General features: G+C 40.7%; 1 protein-coding gene across 7 annotated transcripts in view; it reads right to left on the bottom strand.

Annotated features, from left to right (window-relative positions):
• The window catches only part of NBEA (neurobeachin), an 831,523-nt gene extending 807,391 nt beyond the window's left edge, over positions 1 to 24,132 (bottom strand). For 4 of the 7 annotated variants that reach the window (XM_039530859.1, XM_039530876.1, XM_039530902.1 and 1 more), the window contains exon 1: positions 23,536 to 24,132. In XM_039530859.1, the coding sequence (XP_039386793.1) occupies positions 23,536 to 23,799 (264 nt within the window). In that variant the 5' untranslated portion in view covers positions 23,800 to 24,132. The remainder of the gene's footprint in view (positions 1 to 23,535) is intronic. The other 3 variants (XM_039530869.1, XM_039530886.1, XM_039530893.1) reach the window with 2 other exon arrangements.
• Positions 24,133 to 25,378: the final 1,246 nt, after the last annotated feature.

Genomic DNA, 25,378 nt, shown 5'->3' with positions numbered 1-25,378 from the left:
GGTTGCTCTTTCTATTTTCTATTAATCTCTCAGTTCAGCTACTCAGCACTCGAATCTGATCTCTATCAAGTTGGGGAACCTAGTAAAAGAGGGGTAGCCATGTTAGTCTGGTTCTGTAGAAGCAGCAAAGAATCCTGTGGCACCTTATAGACTAACAGACGTTTTGCAGCATGAGCTTTCGTGGGTGAATACCCACTTCTTCGGCTTGCATCCGAAGAAGTGGGTATTCACCCACGAAAGCTCATGCTGCAAAACATCTGTTAGTCTATAAGGTGCCACAGGATTCTTTGCTGCTTCTTGGGGAACCTAGACCATCAAATTAATTGGACATGCCAGAGATGAGACCAGTCCTCTATCTCCCACTACCATGTCTCCAGGGAAGGCTGTGAGGATGCTAGTTTAAATACTCTTTTAGAATAGAAATGGTACCATCAGGGACCATAGAATTGTATTACTTCTTTGTGACTCTGTATTTTCTCTCTGATTATCCTTCCATTCATCTTAATAAAGATCTTGACATTCTGGTATTGTCTTCAGTATACATGTCTTTGTCACACACTCCAAGAGTCCACACATGACATAGAACTCTGCGTTTTCTAATCCTGTAGCCTGAATTGGGACAAGAAACAAAATATCTTTTGGTCAGATCACTGGCAAGCCGTAACAAACTAGCCCCATAAATTCAGGTCAACAAACCCAATGGTTAACACACTCACCCAGGATGTGGGAGAGCGCAACTCAGACCCTCCCTCCCCCTCTTTCTGAGGCTGGAATTGAACCTGAGTCTCTCACATCCTAGGTCAGTGCACCAACAACTGGGCTAGAAGCTATAAATTACTTCCTATTTAGGCTTTGGGACATGTTTACAGCAATTGTACAAATATAATTTGGGCTTTCAATTTAATAAAGGAATTTATGGTTAATTACTGTTGTGGTAATACTGGGCATAAAATAATAATAATTCCAACACTCAAAGTTCAATCTATTTCTATATTCAAATGAAGACAGGACTCTTCTCAATCTTCTGATGCTTCTTTTCCACAAAACAAACCTGAGAGTCTTCAGGAAAATTAAATAAAAGAATTATGAAGACTATTTCTTTAATGTAAGTTTTCTAAAGGTCTTATGCCTTTATTACATACTACAATTCCCACATGATGTTGCCATAGCTTTTAGATTTATATTCCCCCAGGAAAACATTCCATGAGATAACAGCTATTCTTGAATAAGATACTATAGCTGAGCTCTTATGATGGCCTCCTTGCTGCAAGCAAGGACACAGGATAGAAAGTAGAACACCAATACAATTTACAGTCCTTTACACAAGAATCTCAAAAACTAAATGAAAGCTATTTAAAGTATAATACCAACTACATATTCAAACTGAAAATAAAGTGCAATTTTTGACAGAGTAGTCAACAGTCAGAACAGCTTACTAAACTAAGCAATCATTTAAAGATGCCAAACGATGGCTTTGAGATTGGTTGCCTAATACATGAGGTAAAATTTTCAAAAGTGTACAAGTCCCATTTTCAAAAGGGTCTTAGGCCTCAGCTATACTACAAAAGTTTTGCCGGCATAGCTATATCAGCTGCGAGTTTGGGGAAAAAATTATCACACTCCAGCCCAACATAGCTATGCCACCAACCCCGCAGTGTACATGAAATGATGGTAACAGAAGAGTGCTTCTGTCAGCATAGCTGGTATTGTTTGTGGAGGTGGTGTAGCTAAGCCAGCAGAACTCCTCCTGCCATCTTACATTGTATCTACAGTAGGGGGCTCCACTGGCAAGGCTATACCACCCAAGGTTCTGTGAGGTAGACACACCCATAGGCTCCTAAGCACTTAAGTCACTTTTAAAAGTTGGGCTACAGTGCTTTTTAAAATGTTACTAATGATCTAGTTCAACTACAAATTATTGGGTTCAACAGTATTCACTAAGTATATGAGAAGATGTGTTGCCTGTTATGCAGGAGGTCAGACTTCATGAACATTATGGTCCTTTCTGACATTAATCTATTAATATATTAATCTAATCAATTTTAAAAATATGAGTTGCAGTATTTCAGGTATTACATGTTCCTGAGTCTCCCTACCTATTTATATGCATCTACAATCATATCTTCCCCATTTTCTTCACATATTTCTCTCTCCCACGTTGCTTTACTGGAGACCCACATTAAACCAAGACCAGACAGAGCAGTACTGGGCTAGGAAAGCCCCATCCCTCAACAGCTGCAGGGTATGCTCCAGGTGGAGGGATAGTTTAAAAGGCCTCTGGGATAGCCCAGGGGTTAGGAGGAAGTCCACCAGGAAATGAGGTGGCTTTAAGAGGAGTGGCTGAGGCATTCTTAAAGCTAATCTGGAAACAGTGATCCAGATTCTCCCCCACTCACCCTCTTTGGGCAGTGGAAACTCACAAGAGACTGGAAAGAATAGGACATTGTCCTACTAACAGACTAAACATATACTCCGAAGTCTGTAACTACACCCCATACAGGGGAGCCACAGCCTGGTAGAAAGCAACCCGGGGGCAGCATAACTTGGGCTATACTAGCGAGTAGTCCAGATATTGTAATGTCCCCCATAGAGTCCTGGGTTGGAACCCAGTGCACTGGGAGGGCCCACAGCTCCCTACCTCCTTCAAGAGGGATTGAGGCCCACTGCACACAACTCAGCTGGGGCCCACTATAGAACAATCAGGCCAGAAAATGTTGGAGCCACTCCCTGACCACTAACACCGAGGACTATCAGACTCATCCGCTACAGAGAGTAACACAATGTGGTGGTATTATAATCTTATTTTATATTCTAGCACAGTGATTCTCAACCTTTCCAGACTAATGTCTCTCTTTCAGGACCCTGATTTATCTTGCATACCTCACTTAAACTACTTGCTTACAAAATCAGACATAAAAATACAAAGAAGTGTCATAGCACACTATTACTGAAAAATTATTTAATTTATTTTATAATTACGTGGTAAAAATGAGAAAGTAATTGGAATATAAATATTGTACTTACATTTCAGTGTATAATATATAGAGCTGTATAAACAAGTTAGTCTGTATGAAATTTTAGTTTGTACTAAGTTTGCTAATGCTTTTATGTAGCTTGTTGTAAAACTAAATATCTAGCTGAGCTGATGTATGCCCTGGAAGACCTCTACGTAACTCCAGGGGTATGTGTACCCCTGGTTGAGAACCACAGTTCTAACATGTAGTCAATATATTCCAGTGTACATTATGAAGAATGCCTTAAAATATACAATATTGAAAAAATATGTCTGATGTGCACTGGACCGCTAAGTAACACCCTGTAACCCCCATATTCATCATTTGTATATCGTTGTGATATTTCATACAAAGTATGCCGCTAAGATACCATATGAAAGGTATCTGCTGAAACTCATTTTTATTTCAAAATATGTATATTGTTATTGTGTATGAAGTTAGGAGATTTTGCTATATGGCTGTTATTGAAATATGTTGAGAGTCTAAGAGATGCCCATTGCTAACTCTCCAGTTATTAAAAGGGGATTGATCCACACACAGGCAGGCATTAAATCACCATTGATCAGCAGGGGAATTGTAAACAAGAGATGTACAATTCTGGAAGAGAGTTGTGCAAGCACCACACAATAGGGACTGCTCAACTTTGACTCAGTAAGGCCCACCTGGACATGCCTGGGACAGTATCTTTCCAGGGTGATGGATTGGGAGTATAAAATAAGAGATAGAGGCATCATGAGACTCTCTCCCCTAACCCACCTATTCTGAAGGCAACAAGAACACGGGGAAGACAAAGACTTTGAACTAAGGAGATTGGTCCCAGGCTGAGAAGAAATTCAGGCTGTGTATTAAGAACTATAACCTACCTGCAACAAACAGTGGAGATGAGAAAAGCTCTTTGATTCAAATCTTACTTAATCTGAAAGTTTAGGATTCAGAATGAATGTTTACTTTTTATTTTCTTAGGTAACTATCTCTGACCTTTATGCCTATCACTTATAATCACTTAAAATCTATCTTTCTGTAGTTAATAAACTGATTTTAATGTTTTATCTTTACCAGGGAGGTTGTCTAAAGTGTTCAATGAATCTGTTCAGGTTACAAAAACTGGTGCATATCCACTATCCTTTGACAAAGTGGCAACCTAATTAATGAACTTGCATAGTTCAAGAGAAGGTCTTGAGCAGTGTAAGATGGTACATTTCTGGAATACATTTCTGGAGGCTCAGGGGATTTGCTGGTATTTCCCTGTATATAGTTCATGAGTGGCTTGGAGAGCATTCATGCAATTTAGCTGGGTGTGTCTCTGCATGCTGGTAGCTTGAGTAATAACAGCACCTGGAGGGGTTGCTGCTTGTCACTAGCAAAGCATTGTGAGAGCGCGCCTAGGCTGGAGAGTCAAGAGAGCACAGCAGTCCCATTGTTACAGGCTGTACCTTGGGGCTCCCATCACAATGTCAACTTCAGTCATCAACAAACTATGAACTCACAGAACATTTGAGGGAAGGATTTGTGCAGGAATGGACCTTTAAAAAGGGTTACAGATTTCAAAACTTACAAAATATTAAGAATAGGTGTCAAAATTCACCAATGACAGGAAAAATAAGATGAAGTTTCAGCAAGTTTTCATTAGAACAAACCTGAGGGAAAGTCAGTACAAAAAAAAATACCTGGGCATTATTTTAGTTCTGGTTGTTTAACACCAGCATCACTTATTAATCACCTTCCAAACAAATCAATTCAAGATATTCATACTTTAGTAGAGGTCCTCGCTCAGGGTCTTTCTGCTTAATCAGAGTGCAGCCATAGACCTGTGTTTCAGATCAGTTTATTAATAGGGATATAGAGTCACAAGTTTATCATCATTGCAAGATCAAATAGATTGGCTGTGGGGAAAAAGTCTTGTTAATGATCATTAGCAAAGATGGTACGAAATGGACACACTGTACCTAAGTAAATGGATTTCAGGATGCAAGTCGTTTTAACTCTGAATTTTCATCCTTGAATAAAATGAAGTTAAGCTGATTGTGCAATATGTTAATACCTTTTTCCATAAGTCACCAGTTTGCTAATAAGTCATATGGGACTGCAAATTCAAAGTGGAGATCTATTCTAAAGAGTATGTAAAAATGGTCCCTAGCTACTCTGCAGATATGCTTATGTATAAAGAGTCCTATTTGTTTAGTTTTTCCTGAAGTGTACATTTTAATTACTTTTTATTGCTGTCAACCCTGTATACCCAGCACTTCTCAAAAGGTGAATTAGGTTCATTTCTAAATCATGCATCATCATAAAAACTAATAACTAATTTCCATCCATCAGGCCACCAGTGTAAACCCACTGAAAACAACAGAAGTGCACAGGCCTCAACTGCACAATAACCACAGGGAGAATTTAGAAAAACAGAAAAGATTTGTTAGGTGCTACTTCTCCCTCCATGCAACTTAAAAAACCCACTACTGTCTTTGCAGTTATCCATGCAATTAAAACACTACCTGAAACCCTCCAAGGTTCCATCTTCAACTCTGGAAGTACTCTTCAGTACCCTAGCTTACTGGTCCCTCCTCTCTCTCTTTACATTTGCATTCCCTATGTGGATTTACTGATAATTCCACTTGAAGGCAACAGGATGCATATAAAAGGCCTAGAAGTGCCCCCTGAGCAGCTAACTTTCCTACCCCATCTTACTTCAACTCCTCACTCAAAGCACTACTGTAGATGTCCTTAAGTTAGCAAAAGTTTCCTAATTTGTTTAGAGAAAAGGTTTCTGTACCAAGATGGCTTTCCCCTTAAGGACCAGGAGGCAGCCCCAAAACTTCCCTGCAGTCTCCCAGGGATCCCTTATCCCTGCCTTCCAGGGTGCAATGAGGGCAGTGATAAGGTATCCCCATGGATGGAGTACACTGCACCCCAAGCTCTCGGGATGTACTTCACAGTTCCACAGACAGCAGCAGCCAGTCTAGGAAGTGTGTTTTGCCACTGAAACCTACACGTTATGTCAAAATTAACTGCAACGTTTCATTTTATAGTTTGACAGCCCTTGAAACGGTCTTAATTGTCCTCCAAACGTGCACATGGCATTTTCCTGCCAATGTGACTCAGCCTAGAGGTGGAGAGCCCAAATCTCAGATTAGAAACTACAGTCATTCTACTGAGACAGCCACCAAAGGAGCTAATTATGCAGTTTATGTACTCGTGTTCCTTATGGGCACCTGAGTCCTCTCGATAGCACTGCCACAGTTAGGAAACAGGATAAGCAGTAGAGTTTTCCCATAGTAAACTACATTCCCAGGGCTAGACTGTCAACATTCTGGGGGTGGGGGGGAGGCGCTAGCCACTTTGGGATAGGTTTACTTTGACTAGGGTCTGTGCACTGCAGTGTTGACACCAGAACCCCAGTATCAAGCACAGGTCAGAAAATTATAAACATAGGGTTAAAATGCAGTATAGATGCTCAAGCCCAGGATTCCCTGACATGGGTCTGTTTACTTGAGTCCCTAGGCTTTCCTTGCAGTGTAGACATGCTTTGGGATAGAGCCCTGATCCCTAGGGTCAAAAAGACTTAAATGTAACCCAGAACAGTATGGGAACTGGAGTTAAGAGGATGGGCTGAAGGGGAGTCCAAGTGGGGCAGAAGAATCTTATTTGTTTGTGACTTTTGTTATGCTGGAAGGGGTCTGAACTCAAAGTAACCCAGATGGAGGGCTGAGCCACGTCAATCCCTGGGGGAGACAGAAAACCCAGGTGAGAGGAAGTTGATGGGGGAAATGCCTGAAGTACTATGCTCAGCCAGAAGGTTGCACTATGACCATTCTATTTTCAATTAAGAAGTGTTCCTTGAGCTCTAATCACCCCCTCCTTTAAAAAAAAGTGACTATATGAATGATTGTTTAAGTTGCTCAATTTTCACATTCTTATTTCCTGATTCTCGATTCTATTCACTTAAAGGAAATGAATAACCCACTCACCAATGGCGAAGAAAAAGTGTTTCTATTAACTTCTGCAGAATCTAAACATTCATTTAAATAAAGTTTCTACCTCTTGTGGTTGGCACAGATAACCTACGAAAGATGAACTGAATATAAACCACAACATGTGGTTACCTCAATACAGACAGATAACTACAATGTCTCTGCTCCTCAGATTTTCCAAGATGCAGTTGAGTGAAAAACTAACCTTGGCGGTTTTTACTGCTACTAATAGAAAAGGAGGCATGCACTGCAGCTTTTCACAAGTGAGGACAACTCAAAGCAGAAACTACAAAAGATGAAACCCACATGCAAAAGTCTGGGGAACACTACTCTAGTGAGAACATCAGCATCTTCCCTTGTCTCAGGAGCTTGGTTGAGATAGCAAGTTTTTCTTGTGTTTCTCAAGTAGGCTTGCCCCAGAGAGTAGGGACTTTCATTGGCTTAATAGTTTAGCTACTAGGTGTTTTGTAAGCCCTGTGTCTCAAGTGGTAGGTAGAAGTAAGAGCTTGATGGGAGTAAGTTAGCAAAGAAGTAAGGGTATTGAGAAATTTGGGAGGGAGGGAAATGGAGGAAAAAAAGGAAGAAAGAAAAGGAAACACACTGAGGTCCCCACAGGAAAGGAAAAGGAGGTACAAGAAACATGAAACGTTAATTTTTAAAACGTATTAATACAGTATTTTTCACTTTGGTTAGTAGGCTCTCCTCAGGCTAGCGGGTGTAATGTAAGTTTTTCAAGCTCTCTTTTATCTTAAAGAGATTTCTTTGTTTGTTTTCCATGTATTTTCCAGTGCTCCTTCAGAATCTATGACTGAGGTCAACAACTAGAGAGTAAGCCAGTAAAACCTACAATTCAAACATATTGCACAGGCGAGAGACCTGATATTCTGCAGTACATATTGAAATATTTAGAGGCAGGAAGGAGGGTGCACACAAATGGAGTTGAGCTTGGCATATTCTGATTCATGCATATTTCTTTGACTATTTTTAACCAAACCTTTGCAGTTCACCTTTAATACTCCAGAATCCTATAGTTTAAATATAGACAGTAGTACATCCCTTTAACATATTCATTTTGTGGAAATGCCACCAAAAATATGATATAATTAAGATTTTCAAAGGCGATCTAGCCACACGACTTACTGATTTTGGTGCAAGTCACACAGCAAAATCCTCTAGTCATTCTGATAATCTCAATCAATGTGCTTCTTTACAAAGTTTTTCTAAAAATATTATGATTAATGCTACCCATAGGAGAAATAAATCTACTTCTAATTGTATAGTAACATTGGCAAATGAATCAAGATAAAAAATATTTGCATGTGCCCAAAAACAAGACTCTAGCAGATCATTAAAGCAGCAAGTACTATAGGTGATGGTGATAAGGAGGGGGAGGGGAGGGAAGGGAGAGAAGAGTAGTGAGTTTAGCTGAGAAAACCCCACTCCTCAACTCTAGGAAACAACTTTCCCAGTTTTAAATGTCAAACATTTTTTGCTGATAGCTGCATCCCAAGCCATGATTGAACCCTGCTCTCCAAGGAATCAGTCAGGTACATTCTGCACTACCAGAAGCTTCCAGAGCAATCATACAGTTTGGCAGCCACTCTGGTCAACCTTGCTTTAGGGTCCATACAAGATTTTGGGGTATTTTTAGGATTCTGTACCTCAAGACCATACATTTTAAGAATCTGCCTCTATCACTGCTGAGCACTTTTAAATATCAACATTTCATGCCATCTCGACACCCCATTCCCATACTTACTAAGAATTTGCATGATTTGGCATATACAAAATCAAGATAGAGTTTTAATACATGAAATGCATTTGAATAAGAAGGGTAAATGAGGCCGGAGCTTGGGGATATAGAATAGATCTCAACCGTCATTTGATAATGACCACTAATGTGAAAAATATGCAAAATTATAAATATATTTAACATAATTATAGTAATTTGAATCAAATATTTCATTTTTTTGAATTATAAATGATTATTAGTGTTCTTTCTAGAAGTACACATACGTGTCCTAACGCGAGTAATACAGGTCACTACTTGTCATTGCCACTTTATTCTACAAATGTTAACATTGCTTTTGTCAGGTCACTGCAATTTGATTAACTTCCAAATACTTGGAGTAATATGAACATTGTTTGGTACAGTTTTTGGAAATGACTTGAAACAATTACGTAGTCATCCACACAGCAGTGGATCATGTAGGGGTGGCATCTGGATCCAGTGCACCTTTCCTCACATATATGCCTCAAGACATGCTCGTTTTATATTTCCTATAAATGCTTCAGTTGTCTGTCTTAAGAAGTTGAGCTTTGGTGTTGACTGATACCTCTGCCAATTTTTGCTGCTCATGATTTCTGCCATGCTTCTGATATGACAATTTGATTGTGGCTTACAGCCATGAATTTGGTTGATTGTTCAAATACATCAGGCATTATTGCATTGATGTCTCCCAGTAAAGAGCGAGTGTATCCAGCTTGCAAAATCTTTGGCACAGTGGTTCCCGTGGGAGCCGAGATAGGATGCTACCGTCTCTTACACTGACTGTGCATGGTACAATGTTCCAGTGTTGCTCAGTTGAAGCACAGCAGTTTGTTCTAGTTCTCCCTTGGAGTGCAGGATTCCATAATTACCAGAGATGTTAGACCAGGGATCTCAAACTCAAATCACTACGATGGCTACATGAGGACTAGTACATTAGCCTAAGGGCCACATCACTGACACCTTTTCATATAAAGGTACAAAAGCCTCCCTTCCGTGTCTGGCCTCTCCCCACCCTTTCCCTGCCCCCATTCCAACCCCTTCCCCAAATCCCCACCCCTGCTCCCCTGAGCGCACAGCTCCCCACTCCTTCCTCCTCCCTCTTGGAAAGCACTAAGCGCCGCCAAACAGCTCTTTGGCAGTGAGAAGTGCCTGGAGGTAGGCAGGGACACAGCACACTGGGAGGGGGGGGTCGGTGGGTGAGGGGAGCTTGGCAGCTGCAGGAAATAACTCTGAGTTAGACTCTGTTCAAGGTAACCATTACCATCTTTTGCAACCATCACCATTTGTTGTACAAGGATGTTAAATTCCCCAGCCAAGATGGCCATCTATTCTCTGTTCATCACCACAACTCCCTGGTTTACTTCAGCTGGGGTGTTTTCTGCCTGATATAACTACTTGTGCTTTAGAGTGTGTTGGAGTAACTTCTTCGGCTGAATGAGTTCTGTACAAATGATGTCAATCATTTACAATTTTCTGCAACCATCAAGACAACATTCTGTGGAGCTAGCTGTGTACATGTAAACTGATGCATTCTGCTCACTTTTGTAGCTCTGCTAGATTTTAGACACTCTGAGCTGAAGTCTTTGTACCTATCAAGGACAAGGTATCTCTCACCTGCTGCTAGTTTGCATTCAATGTAGTCTCTGAAATTGGTCTCACAGTTCTTGATGATACCACTTTCTAGCCAATGTACTTACCTAAAGCACTGCAAACCCCTCTATGCAGGTGTCTTCTTGTGAAGTATGTCAAGTTGACAAGTCTGTCTGCAGCTACTTCTTTAGGTTAGACAGCCCTGGGAATCTTCATGTCATCAGTGAACACTGATGTTAGTACAGGAGCCAACGCATGAGCTTTTGAGTCTTGGCAGTACACCAAGACTAATCTATAAGCTAGGTGGAGGATTTATCAGGACACTTGTAATGATACTCTCAATGAGAAGAGCTAGCAGAGTTTTATCTAATTTAGAGGATAACTTAGCAAACAATGCTAGTTCACAAAAAACAGGAGTACTTGTGGCACCTTAGAGACTAACAAATTTATTTCAGCATAAGCTTTTGTGGGCTACAGCTCACTTCTTTGGATGCATAGAATGGAACACACAGACAGGCGATATTTATACATACAGAGAACATGAAAAGGTGGAAGTATGCATACCAACTGGAAGAGTCCAAACAATTGAGATGAGCTATCCTCAGCAGGAGAAAAAAAACCTTTGAAGTGATAACTGAGATGACCCATAGAAGGTGTGAGGAGAACTTAACATAGGAAAATAGATTCAATTAGTGTAATGACCCAACCATTCCGAGTCTAAACCCAAGTTAATTGTATCTAATTTGCATATTAATTCGAGTTCAGCAGTCTCTCTTTGGAGTCTGTTTCTGAAGTGTTTTTGTTGCAAAATTGCCACCTTCAAGTCTGTCACTGAGTGGTTAGAGAGGCTGAAGTGTTCTCCCACTAGTTTTTGAATGTTATGATTCCTGATGTCAGATTTGTATCCATTTATTCTTTTGCATAGAGACTGTCCAGTTTGGCCAATGTACATGGCAGAGTGGCATTGCTGGCATATATCACGTTGGTAGATGTGTAAGTGAACGAGCCCCTGATGGCGTGGCTGATGTGATTAGGTCCTATGATGGTGTCACTTGAATAGATATGTGGACAGAGCTGGCATCAGGCTTTGTTGCAAAGATAGGTTCCTGGGTTAGTGTTTATGTTGTATGGTGTGCGGTTGCTGGTGAGTATTTGCTTCAGGTTGGGAGGCTGTTTGTAAGCAAGGACTGGCCTAGAGTGAGGGGTCATCTTTCAGGATAGGTTGTAGATCTTTGATGATGCGCTGGAGAGGTTTTTGTTGGGGGCTGTAGGCGATGGCTAGTGATGTTCGGTTATTTTCTTTGTTGGGCCTGTCCTGTAGTAGGTGGCTTCTGGGTACTCTTCTGGCTCTGTCAATCTGTTTTTTCACTTCAGCAGGTGGGATTGTAGTTTTAAGAATTCAGGATCACTCAGAATTTGAAACAGTATCGTTCTTTGTGTTTTTATTTATTTATTTTAAACTGGCCCACTTGAGGATTGAATTCGCAACCCCGGGTTTAGCAGGCCAATGCTCAAACCACTGAGCTATCCCTCCCCCAGTTTTATCTGGTACAACAGTTCTGACCTACTGGACAAACTGTTTTCCAATTCTGCCTATTATAATGTCAAAATCATCATCAGTGGCTAACTTGAGCACATTTTATGTCTTACTTCTGAACACAATTATACCTGCAGTGTCTGGAGACAACAGCACAAGAAGTTCCTCAAAGTGATGTGACATGTGCTTGATCAGTTATCTGCATGAAAGTTTCTGGCCTCCATGGGCTTGGTAAACCAGAAACAACTCTGTAGCATTTCAGATGAGAGATACTGTCCTGTGTTACAACTGTAATCAGTGACTCAAGCACTGCATTCATTTCCTTGTGGTGCACTTGTCCAGCATTTGCAGCTGCTTTTACTGATAACTGCCCAAATTTGAAAATTAATCATCATGAGTGAATGTAAGAATCTAAGTGAGCACGCTCAGAGTACTAGAAAATGCCTTGTGTCTTGATTCAGGGGGATAAGGGGAAATACTAGCAAAATATATTGCTAAGGACATAACGTATGTAACTCCTAGCTAATTACATAACAAAATATCTTGAAATTTTCATTAAAAGTAATTGAAATTTAATGAAAATGGTTTCACTGTCCCCTCGCTTGTGAATCAGGACAAAGGCATTAATGAGCACTTTGAAATATGAGAACTTAACAGTGACAAGTTGTCATGAGGCAGTTTCTTTTGAAACTGAAGTCTTGAAATTTGGACTCCACAAAATACACTGTATGGATACTAAAACAAGGTACTGCCAAAAACTTGCATTTGCCTACTATGCTAATAACCCTAAGTATCATTTGCCACACCATGGTGTCAGATATTTACAGTTTTTACCCGCACAGAAAACAGGAAATAGTGTTACTGTATGATAGCTTGACAAATGATATTTTAATTAGTTCTATAATGTAGAGTGCATTATAATATTAATCTACAGGCTAGAATAAGGCATGTATTACACCACTGCAAAGTGTGCACTACAGAAGAATAGCCTTCTGAGCAGCTAGACATTATTAAAAGGAATGTGGTCCAACATGAATGCCTCAGAATCTAGATATAATGATAAAACAAGATCTCAAAGCTCTAAGCCATAAGGGTGAAAGCTGGGCACCTATTTTTAATAGGATAGGACTTTTATTAAAAGTCACAAGCTTTCATCCATTCACCCAAATGTCTCCCCTACTAACAAACAACTTGTGTCTTGGCTAACTTGACCTTTACGACTCACGTACTTTCATCCCAGTCTCAGACACTGGATGAGTAAACCTGTATAATTTGAGAGTGATCAAATATGAAAAGCTCAGTGCCAGCAGTTTACTGGTGACACTCCCCCTCTAGAAGTCTAAATAGCCTCACATTCATATTCAAAAGTAGGAATTACCAGACCGGTCCATGTACAAAACCTGCATGTGCAAGGGCTATGGAGGACAAGCACCTGCCCAGCCCTATTCTGTATGACCTCTGAGGAAAAAGTGAAACTACTAAAAAGAGTGAGATTACTATTCAGCCCAGCATGATCCTTTAAATGAGTAACCTGGACTTCATTCGGTCAACTACCACCAAAACATCTAGTATGGTCACCATGGACACCCTACCCTTGTTCATCACCAGGAAGAGATCAACCCCCATTTATAAAATTCTACCCTCCACTGCATACATCAAGCTGAACCCATGACTATTAGGAATTGAGAGAATGTGGAATTCAAATACAACTGGTTTTGCTCCCACCACAGCTTTGAAGGTGGTCACTAAAATGAGTAATAATTTGCTGTATAGTTTTTTGAGCAAGGGCTTAACAACCACTTGTTTAAAAATAACTTATGTCTCTGCCTTTTCAAAGTGAGGTATTAACCCAGAGACAGCACAAAGTTTCTCTATATATTTAGCATGAAGGACAGTTTCAACTCCCTAAGCAAATCCATCATCTCAGAAAACAAAGCTAGGTCACAACCAAGCAGACAATGCATTTCTTCCCTACTTGACACTGTCTCCACAGATGAGGAACAATAGTTTTTCCATGCATTTTTTACTTCATTGATTTAAATAGTTTTCAAATATTAATGAAATAAATATCCAAGGAAAAAATACAACAAATTACATATGGGAATGAAAAGTCTGGATCTGCTTTTGTCTTCATTAAACCAGTGCGACTCATTGCTTAAAATTATTTACTCACGATTTACAGTAGTGTAGATGAGAGAAGAATCAGGCCCCTAGCATAGAAAAAGTGCTACAATGCAAAAGGCTGAAAACAGTTTACAATCCATAGTAATGACTGGAGTTAAAAATTGTTGCAAAATGCTAAATTCCTCAGTAACGTAGCTGTAAGCAGTAATTTTCAACAATGCCTCAGCATCTTTTTATTACAGTGCTAAAAAGAACTCATCTCACTAAGATATGTACATACTGTTTAGCTAGGATTTCAATTTTCAGACTAAAACCAAAAAATACTAGCTGTAATTTTTCAAGACACAGCATTTTGTTTTGAAAGCACAAGTAAGCTTCCAGAAAACTTGAAGTTTCTTTAAATGGAGTTTCAATCAAACTCATGCCTTAATCACACTGTCCTCTATAAATTATAGTCTGCATCACTTCCTGTTCATCCTCTATTATTCAATTCTTGGTCACACATAGCAGTATGTTAAATAACACTGTGCATGTGCGGTAACAATTAGAAATTTGTATACAAAGGAAACATTTTTTAAAGAAAATTCACAAAACAGTTTTAAAAAAAAAACCAAACCTTTTTCCTTTCAAATATATACAATCAATTCAAATAAACCTATACATACCATGTTTCTAGGAAGTTACAAGGATCTAAAGTAGACAAAAAGTACACTAACAGAAAATAATTAAACACAGAAGCTGAAAACCTGAAATCACTATTATACTGGGCCAGCAGCATCATACTACAGTGAAGAATGAGATTAGTTTCTTGTTTAAACAATGGTTTGGCCAAGTGCTCCAAAATCCATATGCCTACTCAGATTACCCTGAAAACTGTTGTCCCTCATTGGAATCAGAGCAGGGTAAGTGGTCTAAATATGAGGTCAAGAGGATCCCAAGATTCAGTAACCAAGAAAAATCACCTCATATCAATATTTTATACCCCTTATATAACTTTTTTCTGTTCACACCTGGAGTTCATACTATGCCTATGAATCTCCCCAATCTGATACTACATATTCACAACTTCTTAGCTACAGTCTGGCATCCATTGCCACTTTAGGGAAACTATGTTAAACAAGTTACTTGGGGTAAAAGCTGAATCTGCAATGTGGCTTGAGCCAAGTTGATAAGTTCAAGTCATTTGCACATATACAACAGCACTGGAGCGCTGTTGCAAGCTTGAGTGTATGCAGGCATCTTGATGTCAATGAGAGTTTCAAGGATGATATGATGTGACCATTGAACCTGAACAGCATCCATAGACTGCAGTTTGAATCCTGCCTTTTGTTTCTTTCTGAGCATGTATGTTGTGCACATTAACTGCACTCTGCCAGCATCCTGCAGGGGCTCCTTCTGGAAGTTTAATCTTGAGAGCAAAGCTTCTCATTTTAGAGCCAGTATTTCAGAGGTCTCTAAAATCCACATGCAGATGCAAATTTTACTTTAGAAGCATTCTCAAGGAAAACAGCATTAAACAAACAGAAGGAAGATGAAAGTGTCTAGCAAGTACCAGCACAAGGGTAATTGAATCATGCCACATGTTTCTTGCCCATCTCCTGAATAATGGGTATGAGTGTGATCCAAGAAAAGGAAGCAGCTGCAAATCTCAATGTCAACACATTCTACAGCAGGAATAGTCAATATGCAGACTGCAGGCCAAATCCAGACCACCAGACACTTTTGAATGGACTCCAAAAATCTTTATCATTATTGTTATTTTATTATTTTCCCTAGAGTCTGGACCATGACAAAAAATTGACTACATGGTTGCTGAACATCAGTAGAGCTCTATTTTAAGTACTAGTGTAAGGTCACAGGTGGACATTGACTAAAGTGACCGAGACACTGTCAGTATGTTTATGTTCATCAAGGAAACTAAACAAAAAAACACCAGTCAATTTTACCTTTTCAAAATGCTGCAGATTCTGTGAAAAGGGAGGTAAACAAAATAGACACTAGAAAAGTGTTAGTCACATGGTCAACAGTCACAGCAAACCTCATTTCAGGTTATGCGACTATTCAGTTCAATATCTAATTGTGTCAAGATTAAACCACCACCTGGGAACCTTGTTTTCCTCTTCCAATCTATGAATAGAAATTGAATGTAATGCTGAGATCTACTCGTTTTAAAATTTTTAAGGGCATGACCACCAGAACATCAGTTTATTTCACTAACTAAAGATAATATTTTGCTTAAATAAATCTGTTTTATTAACCACATTTGATAATTGTTAATGTATCCAGCACATTTAAGGTAGTTTTATTTAACTATAAAAAAAATCTAAAAAAAGTGTTTTTCTGCATTTTAATCTCCATCCAAACAGAGCCTCACACAAATAGAATTAAAAAAATCAATCCAGTGAATATGAGATGTATCACACCATATTCTGACAAAAAAATTTGAAAAATTAAGTAGCTGAATAAACATAAGTCAAGCTATGCAATACCTTAAATGTGTGTAGATCAGGGGTAGGCAACCTATGGCATGCGTGCCAAAGGCAGCACCCGAGCTGATTTTCAGTGGCACTCTCACTGCCCAGGTCCTGGCCACTGGGGTCTGGGGGGCTCTGCATTTTAATTTAATTTTAAATGAAGCTTCTTAAACATTTTAAAAACCTTATTTACTTTACATACAACAACAATTTGGTTATATATTATAGATTTATAGAAAGAGACCTTCTAAAAACATTAAAATGTATTACTGGCACGCGAAACCTTAAATTAGAGTGAATAAATGAACACTCGGCGCACCACTTCTGAAAGGTTGCTGACCCCTGGTGTAGACGGAGCATATCCCAGTTAGTAAAGGAAGCACCAAACAGTGTAAAGGCTATATTTAGTTGCAAATCAATGTTTTAATGGTTACCAACCAGTGAGAATCAACCCTTCTTTAGGCAAATAATTGAAAGTACAAATCCAAAACAAGACTAAAATAGTTTGAATCAAGTTTTCCTGCCTGCTGATTTAAATCATGATTAAAATTGGTGATTTAAATCAATCCACCCTGAGATTACTGTATACTGCAATACTATAGCTTGCAAGCCAATAAAACTGTATAATCATATTATATTAGTTATCAGTATCATCATAGTGCCTACAAGACCCAGTTGCAGATCAGAACCCCTTTTTGCTTGGCTCTGTCCAAATACAGAACAAAAAGTATCTACTGGAGTGATCTAAAGACTAGAGATTCTGTCTTCGTATATTGACTTAAAATGTAAGCTTTTTTCTCCTTGATTGTTCATACAAATTATTGTAGACAGTATAGGTACACAAAACACTTCAACAAAAGAAATACATAAGCGTGGTTATTGAATAGTGAGTCTTTGTGACAAATGTTATATAGGTGCAATATGTAACATTTTAAAGCCACTGCAGGCCTAGCAGACCCTTGTTGCCTCTGGATCTTCCATTATGCCTCTTCAGACATTCCAGTTCTCCCCCACAACCCTTCAAATTACATTTATGTTCTCTGCTCCATCTAAGGTTGCTACCTTTCAATTTGCTGTAACTGTACCCCAAGACCCCACCCCTGCTCCACCTCTTTCCCCCCCGCCCAAGACCCTGCCCTCTGTCACTCACTCCTCTCCCTCACATCCCTGTCACTCACTGGATCATCTCCACCTCCCCCACCCACCCAAACTGTGCTCCCTCTGCTCCAGGGCTGGGACGGGAGCTGCTGCAGCCTGACAAGGAGCCTGCCTGCAGGTAAGAGGTAGCCCTGGCTGAGCACCCTTTTTGACTTTCTGGTTGAAAACCAGGCACCTGGCAACCCTAAATGACACCTGGACACAGAAGCCAAAAAAAAGACTGAGTAAAACCTGGACGGGTGGCAACCCTAGCTCCACCTCACAACAGACTGAGTACTTTTTTGGGAGCCACCATTAGGCAGACCATGCCCTAAGCAACTTAAGTGAGCTTTAGGTGCGGACTTCAGAAAAGCTTCTGTGCCTTGGCTCCAGCTCCACTTTCCCCGATGGTCCCACCACCATAACACATACACCATGGATATATACTCCAGACAATTATGTAAAGAGCTATATACACAAGGAGAAATTGAAAGAAAATAGTAAGTTTTATATGATATAGGTTCTGGTTCCAGCTCCATAGTTCAGATTGACAGTTCCTCGATAATCCATATTTTGATATACACCCTCATGTATATGAAGGAGTTATTCACCTTTCCCCCTTTCTGTTTAACAATATACAAATTGGATGTTGATGTAAAAAATGTTTGCAACTTCAGCTTTTTATTTTCATGTTCCTTTGTTCTTTCAAAAGATGGCATAGCTTCTCTTCAACTGTACTGAGTAACCTTAACAGTAAAGTTTTTGAATTTTTACATCTTTCAATGAGGCTGAGTAAAGGCTGCTTTGGAAACTGTAACCTGTGAATTTCTTGACTTATGTTTTGGTTCAACACTAAAGTGTTACATTAATGTGAATATTGTATTAAATATTCCATGTGTTTAAATGAAAACCCATTATTAGAAATCCAACATTGGTGTAGAATGGCTATTAATTCTGACACATTAATTTGAAAGTTTAATTTAAATAAATGCAGTTATTCTTTAAAAAAAACACAACTGTGTGCACTTCCAGACAGACACATGAAATAATCATTTTGAATGCCACTCGGTGCTTTTTTTTTAAATGAAAACAAGCATACAAGTAATAATGTACTTCTTAGTAACAATTATTTTCAACTTTAAGAGCACATTCCACAAGTGACTGCACTCATACCAAGGTTTTTTTACATAGATATGTAAACAGAACATTTGATAGAGCACTATAAACTTTCTGGAAAATATTTTCCAGATATTTCTAATGCTTGGAAAACAAACTGACAGTAAAAAGATCTGGTTATGGGACCATCCATCAGAACTTTCAATACAAAAGGAAAGTTAGAAATTGCCAACCACCTGAGTTTAGCCATTAAGTATACCATCATTAATATAGTGCTATAATCATGATTTTATATCTTTTTTTGTTCTCTTAGATCTATAAAGAAAGTTTGTTTCCAAACAGTTTCTCTTGCTACAGTGTATCAGTGCCAAGGGGGATAAAAAGTTCATTACCTACATTGAACTAGCACTAGGAGAGCCATAATATAGCATAAGGCTTGACGAATCCACTCAAAGGGGAAAGGAAACTTCCGCAGGGATCTTACCTCGTCTGCTACTGCAAATTAAGCTTTCATTTAAAAAAAATGCATCCTAGCCTTTACAGTTAAGAAACCCTTCCAAGTGCAAATAAAATGTAAATTAATGAAGCATTTACTTCTAAAAATCTGGAAAACGCACACCCTGAAAACAACAACTTTAAGATACCTTAGGCTCTATTTCGCACCCCACAAATCCCCAGTGCAGATGTGCTACACTGCACCAGCCTAAGATGCATTGGTAACTGGCAACCACCATTTTACATCAATGCCATGTATCTACATTAAAGGGCTGCACCAATGTAACTACACTGATGTAGTTATACCTGTACAAGTTTCCCTTTAAACACTAATTCTAGCTCCAGAATACAATCTGAACAGTTCTCATGTGGGGGAGAAACCCTCAAAGGCTAAGGAAATAGTTCTTCCTCCACACGAACCTCAGAGCTTTGATAGCCTCCATACCAATTTTATTGCCACTAAAAATTTAAGAGGAGAAATAGTCAGTAGATTCCCCAGATTCATTCAACAAATTGATACTGTCCAATTCTTTTCTCAAACCTTATGACACAGAAGAGCAAAACTTTAGTTACAGAAGATCCATGCACCACCATGAAGGGTATCAATAATCCTGTTCCTAAGAGACCAATGAACTGCATCCAATTCGATATTATAAAACTTGTCTCCAAGTCCATCTTTCTTAGCCCTTTAAACAATACTATATATCTAGAAGTTATGCCAGGCTTCAGCCATCCTCTTTCTACCTGGCTTCAAATCTTAAAACTTACTTTGAGCACTGACAGCAACATAGGCACTCTGGTTAGTGACCTAATAGATGCTTTGACAGTCAACATAGCATCTTCTATAATGACCATTAACTAGCTACCCTTTCAGTTTCAAGACGACCTTTCATAAGAAGTAGGGAGAAAGGAGTAAATTTGATGCTAAACTCCACAACTGATAGTTCAGAACTAACCTATATCAGCACACATGGAAGTAAATAAAGGTCCTGGACAGTTTGACTCCACAAGACAAAATTTCAAAGGAAAACATCCCTATAGTAAATCTTTGGCTAAGGAACAGATAAAATGTTTTAATGTATCAGCTTTTTAAGTCTGGAACATTCAAACCAGTGCTGGGATATCAATAAATATAATGAAGGGCCAAATTCTACCATGACATATGTGGGATTGCAAGAGTAAAAATGAGGGTAGAATTTAGCCTGAGTGTGCTGTTTTGTTGCTACAGAGGGCACCATTACACACTCCAGAAGTACCTGCAGTGGTCACAGTATCTTCCGTACTACAAGATACAATGGTACTATGTCACTGTAGTGACATAAGTCGATTTTTAAATGGTACACTTTGAACTACTTCAGACTGGATCACTTGATAGGAAATGTTAAAAAATGCATGAAATGCAGCATAATTTTGGAATACTCAAACAGATTTTTCAGAGTTAATTTAAGATAAGTTATTTAATAAATTGATTACATGTAAGCAGCAGTTTATTTTAAACAATTGTGAACAGCAACAACACTTTGCAGAATTTGCTGGCTCAGCATCAATTCAGGGACTGCAATTTCTTAATTCTGTTATGTTTGGATACAGAGAATATTTTCATCATACATACTGTATCGCAGAAGTCATTTTTCAAGAATCATAAATTGTGACAACTACATATAATGTAATAAGAGAAGACCAACTCACTGTCGACTCCCTTAAACAAAACAAAGCTAGACACCTCCAAATGGCTTGTGTACATGCTACGGGATAGTTAAAGGCAAGATTAATGTCACAGACTGGCACACTATATCATCTAATCCAAGAAGTCATTGAAGACAGCACTTTAGTTGTGTGCGCTAACGTGAATGGACATTGCTTAAAGGACACTCATTCATAGATAGTATGATATAGCGACTATAAATTGTTTTCCTCAACCTCAAGCTTTTCCTCAAAAAAAAAAAAAAAGCCCCACAAACCACTCTAAAATAAAGAAATGCATTTCATTTTAAATACTGGGAGCTAAAAATCAATAATGCAGCAGCAGGGGAATGTTGGTAGTTTACGGGATCATAATTTTGTTTTGTAGCTTCCAGGCTCAATCTATTTGTTTTACTTGTGGGCAAATTAACTTCCAAAATATAAGTATAAACGCATACAGTGCACTGTAGAATGTTAGATTATATTTCCACATCAAAGAAAGATGACATTCTTTCTGTTCTATTGTATACCTGAGTCCATCTGTTAAGCAATGACTTATCCAGAATGCATAGCTACTGCAGTAGCTTCCCAAGTGGTTTTATGTTCACGTGTGTCCCCTGATGTTGAAAGCATTACTACAACCTTTATTCATATTTCTAGATTTAAGTGCATACATTTCAACAATAACTAAACAGTGGGTAGATCCTGTAACCAAATATTTTAAACAAACATTTTATGAGTTTCTGAGAAATATCACCAAACAAAAACCAAAACCAAAAATTAATGTTAGCCTAATTGCTGATACAAAAACTGTCAGATTTAAGCTTCTTCCCTTTTGATTAGCAATACCAACAAACGAAGTTAAACACAGGAAAAAAGATTAAGCACTCTACAGTTATGTCATGATCTGAAGCTACTAAAAGAAATCACTTCATGTTATTTCCCTATTCCCAGTGCTACTGTGAAATGAATGGATAATATCCAGTAAAGTGATGACTAACAAGTTCTGACAACTTATACCACGATAGTTTATCTGAAAGGTTATTTGTAAAGACAAAATAGCTTGAAGAGAACAGAGGAAACTCCTCTCAGTTGTCTGTCTTTGACTTGACATATTCACAAAACAAGAGCTAACTCTTGTGCATCCATATAAACCATAAAGTTTAAAATGATCTAACCAACCCACATCTCTCTCTGAATGCTGCAGCTCTTCCATTCAGCCTGCCTTAGGTCAAATGCAAATAATTGTCAAACATCGGAACAATACATGGTTTTAAAGTGCCAGATACAATTTTATCTCTGTGCATGTTTTTGTTACAAAGTGAACATAAGTTTAACATTTTAAACTTGTTTGTTACAATGGCAGTTTAAATTAAGTGCCCTTCAGTCTTAAACAGTGGCTTTCTATCCTACTTCATAAGTAAAATAGAGGATATATTTCGTTGACTGAACTGCTTTCAAAAGCTTTGCTGCAGTGAAGCTTGCATTCAGGAGCAGCACCAAATTACACATAATTGAAAGTGATTCATTTTTAGATCCATTTTTCCCTCTCCTTAGACTTCTGTAGGTTTCCCAGGCTTTGGTAGCGCAAAAACATTAAGTCATACAATCTTGCAGTAACTCTTTCATACCATGAAGTGAGTGAATGACCAAGGAGCTATATTGTAACATCCTTTTCCTGTTTTGTGTGTTTTACCCACATGTAATAATGATTTTCAACATACAGATCATTTTGACACCCTTAATTCTGGAGGCAAGAATGCAGTTTGGTACACTAGAACAGGGGATTAAGACATGAACAAACGAATCCCTTACAACAGATTGTAGCGATAAACACTTATTAAAACGAGGCAAAAACTCTCCTCCTCAACATATCAAAACCGATTAGCTCGGAGCTAACAGGGTTAAATCTTTCACATATTTGCATCTCCAGGGAAAGATACAAGCTCGGGCTACTTTTCAATCTTATACAATTAAAAATAGATACAACATCGAATGCCCCTTTTCTTCAGAGGAATAAGTGGTCAGGCTATCTGGCAGTTTGCAAGCACCTGAAGTTGTCAATTACTGGTTCTAATATACAATAAACAAACAAATTGCACCTACTCCACTTTCACAACAGAATACAGGGCAGGGGAAGGAGGAGGAGGAAGATTAGACTGTGAAGAGTACGTGTTTGTTTCACCAGCTGAGGTCCTGTGCGGAGTTTAGGCTGAGCAGAGGGGTCTCTCGCACAAGGTGAGGAAGGTGCTGTTAGGTACACGGTAGAGCGAGTGGGTTGCATATGGATGAGTGTGAAGTGTGCGTCTCACAAACCGGCATTGTGGGGAAGGGTGGAGTATGCCAGGGTCTCTCCTAGGAGCGGAGAGGGAGCAATAGGTGCCTGCAGGGGATCGGGGCGGGGAAAGGGGGCAATCAATGGATACGCATGGTTTTAGGATGGGAGGGGAGCAGTGGTGGGAATTGGCTGGGGGGGGGGGAATGGGTGGGGTGCGTGTGGAAGGGAAGTCGCCAGCTGGGGAGGATGCGTAGTAGATGCCTGGGTCCCTCGGGGGTCGGCAGGGGGCGCGGGCTGCTCTAGCCCTGCCCGCAGGGGTGCCGATGGGGAGGGGTGCCGGCCCCTTACCAGGTTGAGCACGGTCTCCACGATGTCCCGGTTGCTAACCTCCCCGACCTGGATGAGTCCGATGAGGACGGCGAATTTCATGCGGATGTTGCGGATCGGCACCGACGGGTTAATCATCCCCGCGGGGAGCACCACGGCCCCGGAGCCCGACGCTCGCAGCTCCCCCATCACCGCGGCGCTGCTCCCGCCGCCTCCTCCGGCCCCGACAGGGATGAGCCCCGCGGGCTGCGGGTCCGGCCCTGACACCGGCTTTTCACTCGCCATCTACCCCCCGCGCCCTCCGGCACCTGCCCCCGGCCGAGCCCAGCCCAGCCCAGCATCCACCGCAGCAGCGCCCGGCGGGGCCGCAGGGAGCCGGTCCGAGGCGCAGGGACTGTCCCGGCAGCCGCTCCGCTATAATGAGGGATTATTATGGGCGCCGCTGCCCCGTTAGCCGGAGCCCGCCCGCAGCGGGGCCGGAGGAGCAGCCGCCGCGCCCGGCCCGGCCCGGAGGCGGTGCTGGGAAGCGGGCTGGGCACGGGTCTGCGAGCCGCTGGCAGCGCCGCCGCCGCTGTTGTTGTGGAGCCGGAGCCGCTACCGCCGCCGCTCACTCCGCCATGTTGCCGCCCCCTGCCTGCGGTAGCCGCCAGGGCGCCTGCGCTGAGCCCGTGGGGGGGCGTGGCCGGGCTGCGCGCCCCCTCCCCCCAGCTGGAGACAGGTGAGCAGGTGCGTCGGGCTGCGCCAGACCCGGAGCGGCCGCTCCCCTCGCCCGATGCACCCGGGTGCAGGTTACGCAACTGAGGCTGGAGCCGCAGAGTCACCACCCCCGCCGGAGACACCGTCTCCCCCTGCCTTGGCCGGCGTCGGGCTCCCTAAGCTCCCGCTTTGCCCTGCGGGCGGGACACGGGGTACCGGAGCCGCCGCGCACAGGGCCCCGGGTTCTCCCGAGCTTGTGTTCTCGCCGCCCGCCTCTGGGGCCACAGCCTGGATTGGGGGGCCCTGACTCACTGCTAATGACCCATCCGCTGTGAAGTCATTTACACGCCCCGTTGCTATCAGGGGTGCTGGAACAGTGTTTTATAGTGGAGGTGCTGAAAGCTATTGACAAAACTGTAAACCCTGTATATGATGGAAACCACTTCAAACTGGGGGTGCTGCTGCCACATCCACAGCATCCCTAATGCTAGCCCCTAGGCAGGGTGGAGGTACAAAATAAGCTGCTCACCCCTAATAAGCCCTGCCTCAGATCCCTGGCTGAAGTTTTAAAAATCTGATTTTGAAATCCCAACCCTTCCACTTTGGCTTACCCTGGCTGAAAGTTTAGAGAACATCACTCAAGCAGTTTCAGAAACAGAGATTTAAAGCTCAATGAATGAAGCAACAAAGATGTTCCTAATATTCTGAACTTTTGTTTCTGAGAGAGAGAGAGAATGCTCAGCCAGACCATGGGTCCATTAAGTTCAGTATTGTGGTATTAATAGTGGCTAGCACTGACTATTTAAGAGGCAGAACCGCCTATCAAATATCAGTTATCAAATATCCTGGCCTCAGGGAAAGCTTTCTTCCTAACCTTTCAGTGGTTAAAGGCTGGGTTATGCCCCCAAATTTGAGGATTTGTATCCCTTCCCAAGTGCTTTTTAGTATTTATTTTATAACACTGCCTGTTCTTGTAATGCATATGACTGTCTAATCTTTATACATTCTGCCAAGTTCTTGGCTTCAGTGATATCTCATGGCAATCAGTTCCTTCAAGCCTATTTCTTGAGCTAGAGCAGAGGAAAGAAGTGTCTTTTACTTGTTCTGGGCCAGCTCAAGTAACAATTATTTGAATATTTAAAGTTATATGCACATTAGATCTTTCTCA

The sequence above is a fragment of the Mauremys reevesii genome, linkage group 1 (genome assembly GCF_016161935.1).
Source record: "Mauremys reevesii isolate NIE-2019 linkage group 1, ASM1616193v1, whole genome shotgun sequence".
NCBI lineage: Eukaryota > Metazoa > Chordata > Testudines > Geoemydidae > Mauremys > Mauremys reevesii.
Note: the sequence above shows the minus strand (reverse complement) of the source record. Positions and strands in the feature narration are given on the sequence as shown.